The 16,541-nt window shown below is 45.0% G+C and overlaps 1 protein-coding gene across 5 annotated transcripts in view; it reads right to left on the bottom strand.

The window, feature by feature from the left end:
- The window catches only part of prkn (parkin RBR E3 ubiquitin protein ligase), a 1,503,655-nt gene that overhangs the window by 186,986 nt on the left and 1,300,128 nt on the right, over positions 1-16,541 (bottom strand). For all 5 annotated transcript variants that reach the window (XM_068044606.1, XM_068044605.1, XM_068044609.1 and 2 more), the window contains one exon: positions 14,863-15,012. In XM_068044606.1, coding sequence (XP_067900707.1) covers positions 14,863-15,012 — 150 coding nt within the window. The remainder of the gene's footprint in view (positions 1-14,862; positions 15,013-16,541) is intronic.

Here is a 16,541-nt window from a genome sequence, read left to right as displayed (position 1 = left end):
CGAGGCTGGCACTTCAATGCAATATTGAGGGACTGTTGCACTGTTAGAAGTGACAAATGAGACATTAAACTTGAGCTCCATTTGCCCTCCCAAGTTCCCATGGCCATGGAGGACAGGGGTTTTCTGCAGTGTCCTAACCAATATTTATTCCCCCGCACACCCGCCGACCCCACCCACCAACATCACTAAAGCAAATTATCTGGCTACACTGCTGATTGTGGGGCCTTGCTATGCATAAATTGGCTGTTGTGTTTCCTACATTACAATAGTTGCTACACATCAAAAAAGTGTTTTATTCACTGTAAAGGTGCACTAAATAAATGCAGGCACGTCTTTGTTTTTTTCTTTCATCACCTGAGCTATTTAGAGATACAGCACTGAAACAGGCCCTTCGGCCCACCGAGTCTATGCCGACCAACAACCACCCATTTATACTAACCCTACAGTAATCCCATATTCCCTATCACTTCCATACACTCGGGGCAATTTACAATGGCAGCTCTAATCTGATGGAGTGCAACAGCACCTATTAAAGAATCCACTCAATTTCCAATCTATTGATTTCAACAGAATGAAAATTGACAGTTTTTATGAAGGTGATAATTTCCCCCATGACTTTGAATGAACAGAAGAGACATAAAGCCAGATGGAGAGAGGAAAGCCCTCAGAAGTTACTGCTAAGATATTTAAACTTGAGGTGTATATGGTAAATAAAGCTCCACTACATCATCCGACCTGGCAGAATACAGTAAAGTACCTCAGGTTGTGAAACTGGCAGTCGTGTAACCTCCTCCAGTCCTACAATCCTCCAAGAACTCAATGTTCCTCCAAATCTGGCCTCTTGAGCATCCCTGACTTCCTTTGCCTCACCATTGGTGAACAAAAACATCTGGGTGTCCCATTAGCTCATGGAAATTGGGGTTCCTTGCCCAATGGCACTATGGTTTTGAACAGCCTAAATGAGGAAAGTAGGGAAGAGAAGCAGATAGGTTTAGGGAGGGTATTCAGCAGGTCATGGGTTCAGGTAGTTGAAGGAATGGTATCCAACGATGGAGTGATGGAAATCAAGGATACACACAAGACTAGGTTTGGAAAAACAGAGTTCTTGGTTACATAGATAGGGAAGCACAAGGCCATAGAGAAATTTGCATACAAGGATGCAAACTTTAAATTCGGAGGTGTGGCTGGACTGTGAGAGTGTTCTTGCATTTGCTCTATCATTAAAGTGATGGTCCTTGACATGAAGGCAGAATTGGACCAAGTGTAGCACCAAGGAGCTCTAGTAAAATTGAAGTCAATGAAGATCAGGGGGAAATCTCCTCACTGGTTGGAGGCTTATCTAACACAAAAGGATGATGGTTACGATTCTTCACTCAGCTCCGGGATAAATCACTGCAGGAGTTCCTCAGGACAGTGTCCTAGGTTCAACCATCTTCAGCTGCTTCATCATTGACCTTCCCCTCAGCATAGAGTCAGAAATGGGGTATTGACTGATGATTGCACAGTTTTCAGTTTCATTCACAACTCCGAAGATACTTGAGAAATGCGTGCCCACATGTAGCAAGACCTGGACAACATTCAGTCTTGGGTTGATAAGTGGCAAGTAACAATTGTGTCACACAAGTGCCAGACAATGACCTCCAACAAGAGAGAGTCTAGCCACCTCCCCTTGACATTGAACAGCATTACCATTGCTGAATCCTCCACCATCAACATCCTGGGGGTCACCATTGACCAGAATCTTAACTGGAAAAGCCACATAAACAAACAGAGAACACTGCCAAGCACTTGTTACTCACCATCAGAGCAGCTAGTCTAAATAAGAGAACTTCTTAAAAAGGGGAAACTGCACAGAATTAATAGAACAAGATTTAACACCAGTTTCAAAACCACAAATAGAAAAGTCATAATAAATACAGTGCTGCAGGCACACACAGAGCAGAAAGCAAGAGAACAGAAGAAAAATGGATATCAAATTTCACAGTATGAACTGGAAGGCCATTGATATCCTATCCGAGTTCAAACATTTTAAACAAAGAATGCAGTTATATTATATAGAACCAGAGAAGCAGGCTGTGAAAATTCTGATAGCAGTTGGAAGTGAGGGGGTTGTAGAGAATCAATACCTCTGGTTTATCTGAAGAGGACCAGAAAGATCCTGCAAAGATATGGAAAGTGCTAGAAGATCAGCTTCAGATAAGAATGGATTTTAGAATTCATTGCCTGGAATTGATGTCCTACAGGCAACAGCCACAGGAATCAATAGATCAATTCATCAGTAGATGCCATAGTAAGGACAACAAATGTGATTTTTCAGAAATTGAGCTGTCAGAGCAAATAATGGAGCTGGTGGTTGAATCAACATCTACGGAAGCATTTCAAAAAGACCTCTTGGGGAAAAAGATCACATCATTGGTTTGCTGCTAGAAAATGGCAGGAAATACAAAGAAAATTGTAGCTGGACAACAACATCTGCAAGCACTAGGTACAGCTGACAGTATCGGCACGATAACCAGATCGCAAAAAGCAAGCAAACTGTGGTAAGTGTGGTTTGTCCCACTCACTGCAAAGTTGTCTTGCATTTCAAGGGCTGTGAAAGGCGTGTGGTAAGAAAACACACAGGGCCTGCTTATGCAAGAAATCTGGCTCCAAAGACGCAGCCAGAAGTCACAACGGGACACAAACAAACAGAAGGCAGTTGCAGCAACAGGGCAACAGCAGCAAGGAGAGCACTAGAGACCTGCGTAAACACAAGTTGATACACAAAGTCCGCAGCGAAATAGACCCAAGAAAAGGCTCAGAGCAGAGCGATTCTAAAGCCATAAGACCAGCAGGCATTTCACATTGTGAACCTGACACATCGTGTTGATGAAGTCAAACAACTGGAAGCTTTTGCTACAATCATCATCATGTGCCCAAAGAAAGTTGGCAAACACATACTCAGGATTAAGATTAACACCAGAGCCAGTGCAAATATCCTACCAGTCTAAATCCTGAAGGATATGTACCGGGGTCATTGGAAATTAATGATACAACCTACAACTGCAAAGCTAACTGCATACAATGGGTCACCCAACCCTTGCAGTGGCACACTAACAATGCAATGCAGCTATGGCAAGTCAGCATGGAAACCACAAATATTTTACCTGGTAGACACGAGTGGACCAGCAGGACTACCAATGTGTAAGGACTTCAACATTGTGACTATCCACAAGGTCACCAAGGTACCATTACAGCAGAAGAGACCAAGGGTACCCACATTGTGTCAGTCCACAACCTAAAACAAATGTACCCAGACAGGTTTGATGTCATAGGAAATTTCAAAGGTGATGTTGTATTGCACCTCAGAGAGGATGCAATCCAGTCAATCGACCCTCCCAGAAAGCTCAGCGTGCACATACAAGAAAAGCTTAAGCGCAAGTTAGATAACATGGAATGCAATGGCATCAGTCATATGCATCATCACACAGACTAGTGCAGCTCAATCACATGCGTACTGAAGAAGAATGGAGCAATCAGGGTATGTCTAGATCCCAGGTGTCTAAACCTCTCTCTAAAGCGATGCCCCACAAGATTCCAACACCAGAGGAATTGAATCCCAAGTTCACAGGAGCCAAATTCTTCTTCAAGTTGGATGCTAAATATGGATATTGGTTGGTACACCTAGCTAAGGAATCTCAAGAAGTCACTACCTTCAGAACACCATTAAAGAAGATATTGCTTCCAGGGACTACCCTTCAGCTTATCTGTCAGTCAAGATCTGTTTCAGCAGCATATGGACAGAATTATAGAAAACATGCCTGGATGTATATGCATTGCCGATGATATTGTGGTAATGGGCAAAACCAAAGAAGAGCATGATTGAAATCTTCACTCACTGATGGCAGTAGCTCATCGCGAAGGGCTCATTTTTAACAGCAAGAAGTGCCAGGTGAATGTAAGTCAGATCAATTTCTTTGGCTCCATCTATTCCGGTTGCAGAATCTGTCCAGACCCAGGCAAAATTGAAGATGTAAGGCATATGCCCAACCCATAAAGACAAGGAAGATCTAAGAAACGTCTTGGACTTTTCAACTTCTTGGCAGCACACATTTCAAACATTTCCGACAAAGCATAATCTCTGAGAGAGATCTTAAAGAAAGATGTACCACATGTATGGCAGGAGGACCATCAACATATGTTTGAGTCTCTCAAGCAAGCATTGTCAGCAGAAACCTGTACCCTGTAGTACTACGATCCAAGAAAGAAGACAATCTTCGAAGTCAAAGCCTCACAAAAGCGTGCATCCTGCAGGATGGCAAACCAATTACATTTGGATCCAAGTGTTTTTCCTCAGCACAATCCAATTACTCAAACATAGAGTGTGAAACACTTGCTCTGGTATTAGGGATCACAAGGTTCCACACCTAACTGTTCGATAAGTAGTTCACTGTAGAAACCAACCACAAATCACTGGAGATGATCTGGCGCAAACCATTGACAAGCGCACCACCTCGACTACAACGGCTCGTAGTGAAAGTACAGGGGTACGAGTTCGACGTTTGCTACAAACCGGGTACCAAAATAGTCACCTTGGATAGGCTGAGCAGATTGCCAAATCTGAACAAGAATGAGGATGTTCCATTGGATCTACCAGTAGACAGCATGGGCATCGAGGTGGAAGATATGCTCAAAAATCGATTTATTGCATTTTGGTCAGCACAAATGTGACCAACTACAATCAGGAACAGCCAATGACCCATAACTGAAGGCATTGTGGAGAGTCATCATAGAAGATTGGCCTGCTACGGTAAAAGAGGTACTAGAAACTCCCAGATGCTTTTGGCCTTACTGAGATGAACTCGGTATCTCGAGAGGTGTCATCTTCAAAAGGAAAACATGTGATAGTGCCCAAATCTCTCTGACAAGGACGTCTTGTCACAACTTCACCAAGGCCATATGGGCATAGAGTGAACGAGACAACTGGCAAGAGACACTGTTCAGTGGCCAGGATCAACGGTGACATTGAAATATTAGTGAGGATGTGCAAGCATGCCACAGCCACCAGCCCTTCTCAAAGGCAATTAGGGATGGGCGATAAATGCTGGCCTGGCCAGTGACGCCCACATCCCATGTCTCGATTGAAGGTTAAGGTTCCATTGAAGATGATGGGTTACTTCTAGCTTTCACTGTTGTATAATGTAGATGTTGGATTCTGCAGCAGGGCTGGTGTACTTTCTGGTTTGGCTGGAATACAAGCTGTTAGGATGGTGCTTCTTTCCTTCTCTTTCTCTCTGGTTGTCTTTTATTTAAGGTAAAGTGTAAAGATGGCTCCTGGGCTGGAAGCTCCCTAGGAAGCTCCCTTGCTGTTCAACTCTATCCATGGCCATCTGCTCCCATCCCTAACGTTTTCTCCCCCAATCTGCCCTCTTAAACTGTTTAAATTCCCCTGGCTCTTTAAATCAGTTCATTTTAGCCCTATCTAAAAGTTAACAGTTAGTTTAGTGTATGTTACCTGGGCCCACTGCCCTCCCCCAGCCACACCTGCTCTTTGTTTTCTCAATGAAATTGATCCGGATGAAACTGACGAGAACAGCTGCCGATACTTTAATCTCCGATCCTGCTGTCTTCACAGTCCAGAGTGTCTGCAGCCACGGCATGCGGTAAGTCCATTGAGGTGAAGAAGGAGCTGCGGGACCCGAGAGAAGTCCTGTGAAAAGGTGCCCCGAACACCCAAAACATCCACGAACGGCCCCCCCGGCCGCAACTTCAAAGCGCCCGCGGGAGATGGCTCGGAGAGCATCTGCAGCGCACTGTCGGCAATGCTGCATGCCTTTATTTAAACCACTGCAAAAAAAAAACCCTTAACAAATGAAATCACCTCTAAGTCTGCCAAATGATGCTTCACCTCCCGAAGGACGTGGATGAGCTTTCCGGACGTCGATGGTGGGCACTGAGGAAATGGCTTATTACCTGCACCAGATTCCACCCCCCTCCCCCCCCCCCCCTTTACCCCCCTTCCACCCCCCCCCACCCCCGTCCCCTTCCCTGCTCCACCCTCTCAGCTCACCCCCTCACAACCCCGTCCCAGCCCGCCCCCCCCTCGCACCATCTTCACCCCGCACCCCCTTCCCCTGCACCCCCCCCCACCCCCTCCCTCTACCCCTCCCCCTTGCATCCCCTCCTCCCACCGGCACCATCCTACACCTGTGTAGGGGCCCCAACAACCCCACTGCCTTGTGGGCGTCTCGGGAGAGACCAAGGCTAAGGGAGTAAACCCTAACAGAAAATCCGGAGCGGAACCCCGTAGGCGGTCATGTGTCACCTTTGGCATGTTTCCGGCAGTTCCTGCAGCCATACTGGTGCCAAACGTCGTGTCCTGCACTCCTTTGGACCCCACCAGAAAGGCCGAGAGGGGGGTTTTGACGACTGGGCAACTCTCAACCTCCATAAATTTGCCCAGGCATGCGCCATGGAGAGGTCACTCCATAGTTGCCTCACAGCGACTGAAACAACACGGAAGGCAGCAGTTACGGGTTATAAGTCCAGATAAATTGGCGTAGAAACTGGGCGCCACGGGTTGCCTTTGTCGGTGGGAGAGGTCATTGCACCTCACTGGACAGCTACCGCCCGCCTCAAACCGGGCAGCCCCCGGTCAATAAGGTTCTGTCCCGCCACAGTCTGCCTGCTTCAATGGGTGCTTGGAGCTCAGGGTCATTGCCCGAAAGGTGGACTGATACACCGCACCAAACAACATGAAAAAAGGAAAGAAGGTACCAGCCCTTCGCTTTGCAAGCTGGAACGTCAGAACTATGTGTCCTGGCCTGTCGGAAGACCTTACACAAATCAACGATTCTCGGAAGACCGCCATCATTAACAACGAGCTCAGTAGACTCAATGTGGACATTGCAGCACTTCAGGAGACTCGCCTCCCCGCGAGTGGCTCTCTAGCAGAGCAAGACTACACCTTCTTCTGGCAGGGCAGGGATCCTGAAGAACCAAGACAGCATGGAGTGGGCTTCGCCATCAGAAACTCCTTGCTCAGCATGATAGAGCCTCCCTCAAATGGCTCGGAACGCATACTGTCCATCCGACTGCTCACCACCTCTGGTCCAGTACACCTACTCAGCATCTATGCTCCAACACTCTGTTCCGCACCTGAAGCTAAAGACCAGTTCTATGAACAACTCCATAACATCATTAGCAGCATCCCCAACACCGAACACCTATTCCTGCTGGGGGACTTTAATGCCAGGGTTGGGGCCGACCATGACTCATGGCCCTCCTGCCTTGGGCGCTATGGCGTTGGAAGGATGAATGAGAACGGGCAGAGACTGCTTGAGTTGTGTACCTATCATAACCTCTGCATCACCAACTCGTTCTTTCACACTAAACCCTGTCACCAGGTTTCATGGAGGCACCCAAGATCACGTCGTTGGCACCAGCTAGACCTCATTGTCACAAGGCGAGCCGCCTTAAACAGTGTTCAAATCACACGCAGCTTCCACAGTGCGGACTGCGACACCGACCACTCCCTGGTGTGCAGCAAGGTTAGACTCAGACCAAAGAAGTTGCATCATTCCAAGCAGAAGGGCCACCCGCGCATCAACACGAGCAGAATTTCTCACCCACAGCTGTTACAAAAATTTCTAAATTCACTTGTAACAGCCCTTCAAAACACTCCCACAGGGGATGCTGAGACCAAGTGGGCCCACATCAGAGACGCCATCTATGAGTCAGCTTTGACCACCTACGGCAAAAGTGCGAAGAGAAATGCAGACTGGTTTCAATCTCATAATGAAGAGCTGGAACCTGTCATAGCCGCTAAGCGCATTGCACTTTTGAACTACAAGAAAGCCCCCAGCGATTTAACATCCGCAGCACTTAAAGCAGCCAGAAGTACTGCACAAAGAACAGCTAGGCGTTGCGCAAACGACTACTGGCAACACCTATGCAGTCATATTCAGCTGGCCTCAGACACCGGAAACATCAGAGGAATGTATGATGGCATGAAGAGAGCTCTTGGGCCAACCATCAAGAAGATCACCCCCCTCAAATCTAAATCGGGGGACATAATCACTGACCAACGCAAACAGATGGACCGCTGGGTTGAGCACTACCTAGAACTGTACTCCAGGGAGAATGCTGTCACTGAGACTGCCCTCAATGCAGCCCAGCCTCTACCAGTCATGGATGAGCTGGACATACAGCCAACCAAATCGGAACTCAGTGATGCCATTGATTCCCTAGCCAGCGGAAAAGCCCCTGGGAAGGACAGCATTACCCCTGAAATAATCAAGAGTGCCAAGCCTGCTATACTCTCAGCACTACATGAACTGCTATGCCTGTGCTGGGACGAGGGAGCAGTACCCCAGGACATGCGCGATGCCAACATCATCACCCTCTATAAAAACAAAGGTGACCGCGGTGACTGCAACAACTACCGTGGAATCTCCCTGCTCAGCATAGTGGGGAAAGTCTTTGCTCGAGTCGCTCTGAACAGGCTCCAGAAGCTGGCCGAGCGCGTCTACCCTGAGGCACAGTGTGGCTTTCGTGCAGAGAGATCGACTATTGACATGCTGTTCTCCCTTCGTCAGATACAGGAGAAATGCCGTGAACAACAGATGCCCCTCTACATTGCTTTCATTGATCTCACCAAAGCCTTTGACCTCGTCAGCAGACGTGGTCTCTTCAGACTACTAGAAAAGATCGGATGTCCACCAAAGCTACTAAGTATCATCACCTCATTCCATGACAATATGAAAGGCACAATTCAACATGGTGGCTCCTCATCAGAGCCCTTTCCTATCCTGAGTGGTGTGAAACAGGGCTGTGTTCTCGCACCCACACTTTTTGGGATTTTCTTCTCCCTGCTGCTTTCACATGCGTTCAAATCCTCTGAAGAAGGAATTTTCCTCCACACAAGATCAGGGGGCAGGTTGTTCAACCTTGCCCGTCTAAGAGCGAAGTCCAAAGTACGGAAAGTCCTCATCAGAGAACTCCTCTTTGCTGACGATGCTGCTTTAACATCTCACACTGAAGAATGCCTGCAGAGTCTCATCGACAGGTTTGCGTCTGCCTGCAATGAATTTGGCCTAACCATCAGCCTCAAGAAAACGAACATCATGGGGCAGGATGTCAGAAATGCTCCATCCATCAATATTGGCGACCACGCTCTGGAAGTGGTTCAAGAGTTCACCTACCTAGGCTCAACTATCACCAGTAACCTGTCTCTAGATGCAGAAATCAACAAGCGCATGGGTAAGGCTTCCACTGCTATGTCCAGACTGGCCAAGAGAGTGTGGGAAAATGGCGCACTGACACGGAACACAAAAGTCCGAGTGTATCAGGCCTGTGTCCTCAGTACCTTGCTCTACGGCAGCGAGACCTGGACAACGTATGCCAGCCAAGAGCGACGTCTCAATTCATTCCATCTTCGCTGCCTTCGGAGAATACTTGGCATCAGGTGGCAGGACTATATCTCCAACACAGAAGTCCTTGAAGCGGCCAACACCCCCAGCTTATACACACTACTGAGTCAGCGGCGCTTGAGATGGCTTGGCCATGTGAGCCGCATGGAAGATGGCAGGATCCCCAAAGACACATTGTACAGCGAGCTCGCCACTGGTATCAGACCCACCGGCCGTCCATGTCTCCGTTATAAAGACGTCTGCAAACGCGACATGAAATCGTGTGACATTGATCACAAGTCGTGGGAGTCAGTTGCCAGCATTCGCCAGAGCTGGCGGGCAGCCATAAAGACAGGGCTAAATTGTGGCGAGTCGAAGAGACTTAGTAGTTGGCAGGAAAAAAGACAGAGGCGCAAGGGGAGAGCCAACTGTGCAACAGCCCCAACAAACAAATTTCTCTGCAGCACCTGTGGAAGAGCCTGTCACTCCAGAATTGGCCTTTATAGCCACTCCAGGCGCTGCTTCACAAACCACTGACCACCTCCAGGCGCGTATCCATTGTCTCTCGAGATAAGGAGGCCCAAAAGAAAAGCTGTTATCATCCACCTCCTGTTTGGAGACACCCTGGTCTCTTTCCCAAGGAGATTGCACAATGGCCCAGGACGTGGTAACTTCAGATCTTCTTTCTTTCTGTCAGAAGACATTCAATTCTGGAATGGTTTAGGATAGGTGTGGGATGGGTTCAACTGACACCACTTAGCTTTGAAGATTTGTCCTTTGTCTTTGTCAGACAGCTTAAATTTCTTTGGTGGCCGTTTTGGACTATTGTTCACTTTTTAAAATGAAGGTTCATTTTTTAAAGACAAAGTCCATTTTTCATAACTGTTCAGAGTTAGTCCATGGTTGTTGTATCCTTACACTTCCGGTGTGTGTGACAGGCCTATATCAATGTCACAAATGAAATGCTATGTGATTGTGACCATCGTATGCCTCGAAGTTGCTTGAAATCTATAGTAGTTGGACATATTTTAAGACTGGTAAAATAGACCTACAATGAAATCAAAGCTTATGTGAAGATTGAAGAAAAATTGTCAAACGCATTTGAATTGAAGACAACAGTCCATTAGTGCTGCATTTTATCCAATATTAGCACGTACCATTCCTTTACCAGGACAATTGGATAAATGAATGAGGAAGAAAGAACTTTCATTTTTAAAACACCTCTCATGACCTCAGGACATCCCAAAGTATTTTATAGTCAATTAATCACTTTTAAAATATAGTCAATGTTGTAATGTAGAATGTCACAACAGCCACTCCTCGTCCTTCTAGACGTGTATGCAGCCACTGAGACGGTTGGTCACATCATCTTCATCCAACACCTCTCCATCTTCTAGCTAGGTGGGACAGCCCTTACCTGGTTCCATTCTTATTTATCAAATTATGGCCGGAAAATCACCTGCAATGTCTTCTCTTTCTGTTCCCGCACCTCTTGTGACCCCAAGAACCTATCCTTGTCTCCCTCCTATTTCTCATCTACATGCTGCCCTTCAGTGACATCATTTGTCAGTTTCCACATGTACGCTGATAACACCCAGCTCTACTTCATCACCACCTCTCTTGACCCCTCCACGGTCTCTGATTTGTCACGCTGCTTTCTAACATTCAATCTTGGATGAGCAGAATTTCCTCCAACTAAATATTGGGAAGATTGAAACAATTGGTAGCACTCAGTTAGTAGCACTCTTGAACACGCAACCTTTTGACTGAGAGGCAAGTCCTGCTCCAGGGTGTGAACACAAAAGTCTAGGCTGACATTCTAGTGCAGGACTGAGGGGGCGCTGCACTGTTGGCGCTGCCATCTTTCAGATGAGGCGTTAGAAACCCAGGCCCTATCTGCCTTCTCAGGTGGATGTAAAGATCCATGGCATGGGGAATCTAAAACACAGCGCCGCCGTCTTAGAATAAGGGGTTGAAAGGGTTGTGAATCTTTGGAATTTTCTACCCTAGAGAGCTTGGAAGCTCAGTTGTTCAGCATATTCAAGACAGAGGTTGGTAGATCTTTGGGTATTATAAGAGATATGGGGATAGTGCAGGAAGGTGGAGCTGAGGTAGAAGATCAGCCATGATCTTGTTGAATGGCAGAGCAGGCTCGAATGGCTTACTCAGCTCCTATTTCTTATGTTCATTGTTTTCAGTCCCTGCCACCGACTCCATCCCTCCCTGGTCACCGGATAAGGCTGAACCAGACCATTTTCAACTGTGGTTTTTTTTGACACTGAGATTAGCTTCCAACCACATATCTGCTCCATCACCAAGACTGTATACTTCCACTTCAGTAACATGGCCAGTCTCTGGCCCCACCTCTCTGTAACCTCCTCCACCTCTACAACCCTCTGGGATGACTGTGCTCCTTCAATTCTGACCTCGTGTATCCCCAATTATTTCACTCCACCATTGGCAGCTGTACCTTCAGCTGCTTAGGCCCTAACCTGTGGAATTCCTTCATTATGCCTTTCTGCATCTCTACTTCTCTCTCCTCCTTTAAAGACGCTCTTTAAACCTACCTCCTTGTCTATCCAAATATCTCTGTATATGGCAGTGTCAGTTTGTTTGACAAAGCTCCTGTGAAGTGCCTTCATTGCCTATAATGCAAGACTGGTAAAAGAAAGAATTGTCTAGACCATTTGAATTGAAGATAAGAGTTTGTTGGTGCTGCATTTTATCCAATATAGACAATATACCAAACCTTGAGCAAGGTAATTGGATAAAAGAATGGAAGAACTTTCATTTATATAGCCTTTCATGACCTCAGGATGTCCCAAAGTGTTTTGCAGCCATATAATTACTTTTGCAGTGTAAGCAATGTTGTCATGTAGAATGTCACAATAGTCAGTCAGTGGAAAGACCTAAAAATTATTGGTGATGTTGCTATAATCATGATCTAACTCAGTACATCGTAAACAGAGTGGGAAGTTGAGAATTTGGTGAGTGGGAACTCAGTGCAGAGGGGAAAGAGGGGTTCCTTTTTGCCATGTAAGGCTTGTAGTGATTTGCATAAGCTTGGTAAGTATTTAAAACAAGGAACCTATAATTACCATTTTATTAAACTGAAGTTTTAAATTGATTTAATTAATTAAAATTAAAAATAAACCAAGTGAATTAATTTAATAAAACTTTAATTAATTAAATGTGTAAAACAAGGTTAGATAGAGGTGGCAGGAGATGTACCACATCTACAGTATGTGAGAATTTGTAAAGAGCAGCACATCCTCAAATTACTCTGCATACCAACATTTACCAGTGACTTACCTTTTAAAAAATATTCTGCCTTTACATTCTTCTTACCAAAGTGAATGATTTACACTCCATTTTGCCCGATCACTTAACTGATCTATATCCCTTTGCAGCCTCTTTGTGTCTTCCTCACAGCTTACTTTACTACCTAGCTTTCCATTGTCAGCAAACTTGGATGCATTACACTCGGTCCCTTCATCTAAATCATTGATGTAGATTGATAATAGCTGAGGCCCAAACACTGATCCTTGCTGCACTCCAATCATTATATCCTGCCATTCTGAAAATGACCTGTTTATTCCTAGTGGTCCTATTGTTTTCTGTCCATTAACCAATCCTCAATCCATGCCAATATATTACTCCCAATCCCATTTGCTCTAATCTTGTGTAACAACCTCTTGTGCGGCACCTAATTGAATGCCTTATAAAAATCCAATGGAGCTGAAGGCCAGTACTCTTGGAAAATGATAAATGGTCCCCAACTAGGAAAAGAGCACATGGAAGACCAAGGATGAGGTGGCAGTGTACAGGAAGACCTACATGAGAAAGTATGAAAGTAGGTAGCTATCCTTGAGTGATATTGCCAATTCAGGGTCAAAGAAGGGGCAATTGATCATTGTGGACAGACACAGGTATAAAAAAATAGGTTGAAACTGCCCAAACTCCAGTAGCTCTGCAAATTTGTCCTTTCACCTATTTGTTGAGTCTCCTTTTGAAATTTACACCTGCTTACACCACCCTTTCTGCCAGAGCACTCCAGATCATAACAACTAATTGCATTAAAAAAAATCTTTCCTTTGATTTTTGTGCCAGTTATCTTAAATGCGTGCCCTTTGGTTACCTCCCCATCTCTCAGTTTTAACAGTTCTCTCTCTCCATTCTATTAAAATCCTTCATAATTTTGAACATCTCTACTAACTCTTCCCAGAACCTTCACTGCTCCAAGCAGAATTTACATGGAGGTACTGCAGCTGTGAACAATCTGCAGACCCCAGGGGTCAATTAGATGAAGTGGTCATATTACTGATAAATATTTTAAGCCATCATTGAAGCTTGCCTCCTTTGTCTTTGTGTAGTATTAGGGATTAATTACACCATGAAAGCGATATTATGTACACACAGACTTAAGGGAAGCGATTCATAGACAGGACTGTCCTTCTCTCTTCCTCTCTGTCTCTGACCTTCCCTGGCCCAGTGCAGATTAATTTGTATTTTTAAAATAGTAGCATTAAGATGTATTTTAAAAGGTGTTCCCATGATTAAAGAGCTAGTAAAGCGAGGCTTTATTATTTATCATTTTAAGGAGCACAGAAAATGATTGTTCTCACTGTGATAACTGTATACTTTCAAATATGCAAAATAATCCAACTGACAGTAGGAAGCTATGCCTCGGCTGGGTAAAGTATTACTTCAGTCTATGTGAAGGGAAATTCGTGCAAAGGCACGTGTTATAACACGTTAATGGGTATATGCAGTGAGCATCCTCTATGATTACTGAGACATGCTAATGTTTAACTAGACAATTGGCAGAAAATGGTGCACTCTGTATCATAGGGATGTGAAGTCCATTTATAGCAGTAAATCAATGATAATGAACCCAAGACAATAATCAACATAAAAACTTGAAAATTGTGACACAGCCAAGACCCATAACTAGATATGCTTTAGAACATTGGTGCTGCTGAATAAAAGGGATTTTGATGGTCAGACCCATCTCTTATAAACAGCATACTCTGAGGTAAATCTGGCACGTTGGATAATGTGATTGATCGGTTTTGCAGCAGAAGCCTGGTTAGTGTCTGCTGTTAGATGTTTAAATGTTAGCGGTTAATAAAAATAAAGATAATTTTGTAGCATCAAGTGTGACTAGTGACAATCATTTCATTCATCATACCACAGTGCCCTTGTCCATGTATACTACAGACCAGCCCTTTAATGCACAAATTAGTAATTGGCTTATAACACTGTTACATAGTTGACAATTTAAGGCCTTAAATTGGGTCAAGCTTTGGGAAAATAAATAGCGTGGCCCCAAAGTTCACTGGAAACAGGTGATAGTAAATCGACAGCCTTTGTTAATTCTCTCCTGATTTTATTGTAATTGATTCAATGTAAATTTTAATGAGAAAAATCAGCATTACACCAGAGCAAGCAGATGTTTTATGTTGGATCTTACCCCGCAGCCTACTCCATTTTGCAGCAGACACTCTATTCTACGTAGGCCTGCATCTGGAAGCAGGCCAGCTCCACAGCCTGGTCTTGGGCACAGTACCCCACCCGTCTGTAGCACATATTCCTCTGTTCCATAGTGCTGATAACGATCATACTGTAAATGGGAGACAGTCAGCAATTAAAACACTGGGACATTTTGTAATTGGAGAGCAATTTATAGCATAACGATTTGATTGCTTCCAACTTGCATCTTTATACATGTAAGTAGGAGTGTATCACAGCACAAAGTACAGATAATCCTCTAACGGCCTGCAGCCGCATTTCAACACATTTTTGTGTTTATATACACACACACACACACACACACACACAATGAGAAAGAACTTGCATTTACATGGCAATGTTCAACAACTTGCATTTATATAGTGCCATTAACATGGCAAAAAGTTCCAAGGTGCTTCACAGGAGTACTATCAACCAAAGTTTGACACAAGCCACATAAGGTACTATTAGGACAGGTGACCAAAAACTTGATAAAAAAGGTAGGTTTTAAGGAGAGTCTTAAAGGAGGAGAAAGGGGTAGTGAGATGGACAGGCTTGGGAGGGAATTCCACCGCATCGGGCTGAGGCAGCTGAATGCATGACCACCAATGGTGGAGTGATTAAAACTGGGAATGTACAAGAGGCTAGAATTGGAGGAGTGTAGAGATCTCAGGGGACTACAAGGCTGGAGGAGGTTACAGAGATAGGGAGAGGTGAGGCCATGAAGGGATCTGAAAACGAGGATGAGAATTTTAAAATTGAGGCATTGCTAGAATGGGAGCCAATGTAGGTCAGTGAACGCAGGGATGATGGATGAACAGGACTTGGCGCAAGTTAGGATATGGGCAGCAAAGTTTTAAATGGGCTCAAGTTAATGGAGGGTGGCCAGGAGAGCATTGGAGTAGGCAAATCTAGAGATAAAGACAGAGTTGAAGGTTTCAGCAGTAGGTGAGCTGTGGCAGAGGTGGAGGCAGGCAATGTTACGAAGGTGGAAGTAGGCAGTCTTGATTAGATATGTGATCGTAACTTCAGAACTTCCCAAAGCACTTTACAGCCAATGCAGTATTTCCAGGTGTAGTTACTGTTGATGCAGCAAATAATTTGCACACAATAAGCTCCCACAATAGGGTAATGAGATAAATGACCAATTAATCTGTTTTAGGGATGTTTGTTTAGTAATAAATGTTAGTTAGAACACTGGGAGATCTCCCTGCTCGTCTTTGAAAAATTAGTGCCGGGGATTTTTTGCATTCACCAGAGAGGACAGATGGGACCTAGGTTTAACATCTCATTCAAGAGACAGCATCTCCTACAGTACAGCACTCCCTCACTACTGCACTGGAGCGTCAGCCAAGATTGTGCGCTCAAGCCTCTAGGGTAGGGACAGATGCACCAAAGCGCTCCTCAGAACTGCTAAATGAAAGGTCCTGCTGCCTTCATGCACATTTGGAACTGATCTACACAATGCAGAAGGATGCACGATAAATCCCAAATAGAAGAGTAGAAAAGGCTTGATGCAGTGGACATCCTCCTATTCAGATGAGAGAACAGACTGTTAGATAATCAAAGCCAAGGTTCAAGGTGCATTAAAACAAATGCACCAGATCATTAACTGGAGTGAAACCAGGTTTGTTAGTAGCT

This window comes from Heterodontus francisci, chromosome 13 (assembly GCF_036365525.1).
Source record: "Heterodontus francisci isolate sHetFra1 chromosome 13, sHetFra1.hap1, whole genome shotgun sequence".
In the NCBI taxonomy this organism is placed as follows: domain Eukaryota; kingdom Metazoa; phylum Chordata; class Chondrichthyes; order Heterodontiformes; family Heterodontidae; genus Heterodontus; species Heterodontus francisci.
This window is presented reverse-complemented; position numbering and strand designations above follow the sequence as displayed.